General features: G+C 38.5%; 2 protein-coding genes across 2 annotated transcripts; both read left to right on the top strand.

Annotated features, from left to right (window-relative positions):
- The first annotated feature begins 734 nt into the window (after positions 1-734).
- LOC106428779 (probable ribosome-binding factor A, chloroplastic) lies at positions 735-2,097 on the top strand. The gene is made up of 3 exons (XM_013869530.3): positions 735-1,135; positions 1,326-1,499; positions 1,668-2,097. The coding sequence occupies exons 1-3, from the start codon at positions 797-799 to the stop codon at positions 1,776-1,778; spliced, it is 624 nt and encodes a 207-aa protein (XP_013724984.1). The 5' UTR covers positions 735-796; the 3' UTR covers positions 1,779-2,097.
- Positions 2,098-2,244: 147 nt separating this feature from the next.
- LOC106428780 (V-type proton ATPase subunit c1) lies at positions 2,245-3,855 on the top strand. Its single transcript, XM_013869531.3, has 3 exons — positions 2,245-2,488; positions 3,083-3,368; positions 3,466-3,855. The coding sequence occupies exons 1-3, from the start codon at positions 2,413-2,415 to the stop codon at positions 3,596-3,598; spliced, it is 495 nt and encodes a 164-aa protein (XP_013724985.1). The 5' UTR covers positions 2,245-2,412; the 3' UTR covers positions 3,599-3,855.
- Positions 3,856-5,030: the final 1,175 nt, after the last annotated feature.

Raw genomic sequence — 5,030 nt, 5'->3', positions numbered from 1 at the left:
GAATATTTTGAGTTAAAAAAAAAGATCATATCTCGACTCCATGTCTCTTAGCGAATACGATTTCTTATCGTTCTTGTATTCGTTTTTACATTGGTCTAATTTCCTTAACATCGCTTTTATTTTATCGTTTATGGCTTCTACACAGGTATCGTAACCGTTAGCAAAGACAAGGTCCTCCAGACAATAATAGGTGTCGGTTTGGTCTCCGAGGTTTTAAACGAGTCAAAACTCGACCAGTTGCCCGGCGACATAGCCATCGGTCACGTCCGTTACTCCACCGCCGGCTCCTCATTGCTCAAGAACGTCCAGCCGTTTGTCCCAGGTTACCGTTTCGGCTCCGTTGGCGTTGCGCACAACGGGAACTTAGTCAACTACACGAAGCTGAGCCAATGCAATGCATTTTCGAACACATTTACTTCGCGTTACACATTTTCAATGTTATAATTTTTTGGTACTAATGGAGTTATATGACAGACGAAAATCTTGTTGAATTTTTTATCCATTTGACCTTATTACTGCATTATTATTGTGTGTCTGAGGTGGACATGGACGAGTTGTTCTTGTCTGATGCATCTTTCAAAGGTTGTTGTTCTGGTCTGATTCAACAATCAGGTTTATATCCGGTTCAGTTTAAATTTGGTTTTATTCGGTATCGGTTTACGTGGATTCAACTCAACCACGTCACCGTTAATTAAATAAATTACAATAATACCCTCATATACATCTCCACTGGATAGTGTTCTTGTTTCGTTACTTTCTCTCCTTTACCCTCAAGAACAGAGGAATCACTGCGGCGATGCCTAACGTGCTCCACGCCCACCAGTCTCACTTATTCTTCCCTCTCCATCCGCCAATCTCAGCCGTGCATTGCAAGACGGAGGCTTTCCACTTCCCGCAATCGATGGCTCCGGTTAACCTCCGTACGAACCTCTCCGTGCGCCGGACAGTAAAGTGTATGGCGAACCCGAGACGAGTTAAGATGGTGGCTAAACAGATAATGAGGGAGCTCTCAGATATGCTTCTCACGGACACTATCTTGCAACACGCCGTGTTGCCCGAAGCTGCACTTGGAGCCGACCGTTACCTCTCTTCTCTCACCACCATCAGTGATGTCGAGGTCTCCAATGATTTGCAGGTAATAATGAGGTAGAAAGTTAGTGTCTTTCGAAATTTTTGATTCCAAAACTTTATCTCCTTTTGATTACACTTAGTTGTTGACATAAGCAAATTCATATGGTTAGGCGTTGTTGTTGTAAGTTATGAACTTGGGATATTACTTAGAGAGATGTTAAAGGATGAAATGGTTTGTTTTTGGGGGTTTGTAGATTGTGAAGGTATATGTATCGGTGTTTGGAGATGATAGAGGGAAAGACGTTGCAATTGCGGGGTTGAAATCTAAAGCTAAGTACGTTAGGAGTGAGCTCGGGAAGCGAATGAAGTTGAGATTGACGCCTGAGGTCAGGTTTATTGAGGATGAGTCCATGGAGAGAGGAAGCAGGGTAAGCCTTCTGATCTATCTTTCACTACAAAAAGAAACTAACTATATTATAAAAGTTGGAAGATCCTTAATGGTGCTGATCATGATTTCTGAGTTTTCGATCTTGTGGTTGCTAGTAGTTACTAGTTATATAACCATCACAAGAGACTGAAACTGGAGTTTTTTTCAGGTAATTGCAATACTAGACAAAATAAAAGCTGAGAAAGGAAGCGAAGGAGGGTCAGAAACATCTGATACACCAGAGGATGACCCCGACGAAGACATCATCTATGTAAAGTAAATGGTCTGAAGCAAGTTTTAGCACCAAACACGAGTGCATATTACTCTGTTAACACTAGGTTTCAGTCATCATATGTTCAACTCATCTAGGAGAGATCAGTTCATATTTTGTGTGAAGTTTAGACAAGAGTATAAGGAAGATGTTGATGTCACGGAACTGAGAATCAAAGAAGATGCGAACCAATGACAGTTTAGCTCACATGGCTTCTACTAGCTCACATGACTCCTTCCTCAGTTTGTTATCTTATTGCATTTTTGGATTAATTAGTGTAACAGTGTGGTCTACTGTAATGTGTTTGCTAGTAGAAGTTTTAAACCGATTTGAAACTCTTTCAAAGTCGTACCAAAACTGTAAACCGGATTGGAAAATGTTGAGATATTTAAAAGTGGGGTCTAAGTGAATCACAATTAGGCCCAGGCCCAGGCCCAGGCCCAGAGTGACGTGGTCGTCTCAGTGAAAGATCAAGCTGCACGTTGTTCCCTTCCACTCATCCGAGAGAAAAAAACAAAACAATAACAAATAAATAAATAAAAAAATCAGAGCGATATATCCATCCACATCTCTCTCTCTCTCTCTCTCGCCAGATTCCAATCATCCAGCGACCTGATCTCAGATCCAAATCGCAAACGTCGACATGTCTACCTTCAGCGGCGATGAAACAGCTCCTTTCTTCGGCTTCCTCGGCGCTGCAGCCGCACTCGTCTTCTCCTGTAATCCCCCTTTTCTCCATTCCATATCATTTTGTTTTGATCTGAATCGTTTGTCCGTGATCGTCTTCCTGGATTCTAGGATTGACGTCTGACATTTGTAACTAAGCTAGATATGTGCTAACTTGCGCATAGCTCTTCAGATCGCGTGTATGATTGATTGACGAATGAGTATTTAGGTTCCGATCTGCGTCCATAGACAAAAGAATGTGTGATCTTATAAGATATTGTTTTCATTTGACCTTGGATCAGCTGATTCAGCAATGTTATTCGAGCACCATTGAATTGTAGCTTAGTCAAATTTTTATCTAGCTGAAGATCTGCGAAGAGATTCATTTCCATTTTGTTGTGCATTCCCTTGAAATTTGGAGCCCACCGTGTGCTTCATTGAGTAGCTATTGGATCTTGATTAGTGTTTGACCTTGGAAAATCTATTAAGCAATGCGTTTCAATCACCATTGTGTTGTAAATCTGAGATTCGATTCGATTCATTTTTGACATTATGTTATTGTTAGAGTAATCTTGTGGGATCCTATGAGGATTATTTTATATTTTTGACATTATGGTAATAAATCTTTGTTTTTATTGGGTGGATAGGTATGGGAGCTGCTTATGGAACCGCAAAGAGTGGTGTTGGTGTGGCGTCTATGGGAGTGATGAGGCCCGAGCTGGTCATGAAGTCCATTGTCCCCGTTGTTATGGCTGGTGTGTTGGGTATTTACGGCTTGATTATTGCTGTTATCATCAGTACCGGTATTAACCCAAAGGCCAAGTCTTACTACCTCTTCGATGGATACGCTCACCTCTCCTCCGGTCTTGCTTGTGGTCTTGCTGGTCTTTCTGCTGGTATGGCCATTGGTATTGTCGGTGATGCCGGTGTCAGGTTTGTTATTCCCTCCTCCTGCAACCTATAATACTTCACACGTGAGTGTGTATGTGACATTGGTGTTTGACTTGTTCGTTTGTAATTCTTTTTTCAGGGCAAATGCTCAGCAGCCTAAGCTCTTTGTTGGGATGATTCTTATCCTTATCTTCGCAGAAGCACTTGCTCTTTACGGGCTTATTGTAGGAATCATCCTCTCCTCAAGAGCTGGCCAGTCTAGAGCTGAATGAGATATGTAACCCACAAGATTTTCCCCCGAAGGTACTTTATTTTCTCTGTGTGTTTTGTTCTATCGTTCATTAGTATGTATCCTCTCGGGAACTGAAAAAAATTATTGGACGCTCTCCTATTTCTCTCTCGGTGGTTGCTCTCCGATGTAGGGATTTTTATTATTTTGTTCTGTAATAAAGAGCTCTGATGGAGCCAGAGCCGGTCCTAAGGAATCCCATACCGGATTCAAATTTAAAAAAATAGGCCACTTTTTTGAGTTTCGAACCCAGGTTGGGCCAAGAGAGTATGCAACATTCATATGTTGCCACCAGACTAAAGGTAATTTTTGAAAAATTGTGGCCGAAATTTCATTTATAATAATGAGGCCGGAAGCCACTGCTTCCTTGGCTTGGCCCAAGGGCCGGCTCTGGATGGAGCTTGGTATGTTTTTGTATTCTTGTATTGTCCTGAGGAAAGTTAAATACATTTATTTGTAAAGAAGTTTGCTTTCTGAAACCATCACGAGTCTCTCTGATTGCTTTTCTCTGGTGTTTGTTTATCAACTTTGTTGTTGTGTTTTCTTTGAACAAGTTCCATTTGACTTTGATTTTATTTATAGTTTCTATACTATGAACATTCATTTATGCTAAAAGTTTTTGTGACCGAAGCTGAAAGAGAAGTTAAGCGTTGATGTTTGACCCTTGACATAGTCTTGATTTCCTTATCGTTTTCTTTTACACAAAACTATTTCTCTGTGATTTTGTTTTTTTATATCTTGAACTTCAAGCTTTGATGTTTAATAATAAGCTAGGAGCACAAAAGCTTAACATATCATTTTACGCGAGTGAAAATTTATCAAGGCTGCAACCTTTATCGTTAGGTCACACCACTAATTAAACATCCCTTATATATTAATTGAGGAACATTTGAAAAGATGTAACCTCAATTTTGTATTAATTAAAAGAGGCCCCAATGCATAGGTGGCATTCAATTAGGCAGTCAATTACATTCAATTGAAAAATAAGTAGGTCCACATTCGATTTTTATATGTTGTTAGATACATAAGTTGGTCAAACTATATGATATAATGATATGATATGATATTTTCTTTCCTTAAATAAAATCTACGGAATTACCATAAATGATTAATATATATATGACAATTAATGAGTTTAATAATAAAGATTTGATAACAATGTATATCTCCTCCATCATTTTTTGTTTAATTTTATATTATTAAAATAAATTAAACAATCAAATTAGCTATAAAAATAAAATTTAGATTTTTTCGTATATGTTATATTTTGAATTTTTAAAAACGACAATAAATGACTAAAACTATTAAAATTATTATGTTAAAAATTAATGATCAATGGTTTAACATTTTTATTATAAGAAGATACACATGATTTTAAAACCATATGAGTAAAAAAATATCATTTAATAATAAAA

This window comes from Brassica napus, chromosome A3 (genome assembly GCF_020379485.1).
Source record: "Brassica napus cultivar Da-Ae chromosome A3, Da-Ae, whole genome shotgun sequence".
Classification (NCBI taxonomy): Eukaryota; Viridiplantae; Streptophyta; class Magnoliopsida; order Brassicales; family Brassicaceae; genus Brassica; species Brassica napus.
This window is presented reverse-complemented; position numbering and strand designations above follow the sequence as displayed.

What these genes read in the sequence shown, in the direction of transcription:
- LOC106428780 (XM_013869531.3), top strand. Translation starts at nt 2,413, where the DNA reads ATGTCTACCTTCAGCGGCGATGAAACAGCTCCTTTCTTCGGCTTCCTC. An exon ending in AGCCGCACTCGTCTTCTCCT is followed by an intron (nt 2,489 to 3,082) that starts GTAATCCCCCTT and finishes TTGGGTGGATAG; the next exon opens with GTATGGGAGCTGCTTATGGA. An exon ending in GTCGGTGATGCCGGTGTCAG is followed by an intron (nt 3,369 to 3,465) that starts GTTTGTTATTCC and finishes TTCTTTTTTCAG; the next exon opens with GGCAAATGCTCAGCAGCCTA.
- LOC106428779 (XM_013869530.3), top strand. Translation starts at nt 797, where the DNA reads ATGCCTAACGTGCTCCACGCCCACCAGTCTCACTTATTCTTCCCTCTC. An exon ending in AGGTCTCCAATGATTTGCAG is followed by an intron (nt 1,136 to 1,325) that starts GTAATAATGAGG and finishes GGGGGTTTGTAG; the next exon opens with ATTGTGAAGGTATATGTATC. An exon ending in CCATGGAGAGAGGAAGCAGG is followed by an intron (nt 1,500 to 1,667) that starts GTAAGCCTTCTG and finishes AGTTTTTTTCAG; the next exon opens with GTAATTGCAATACTAGACAA.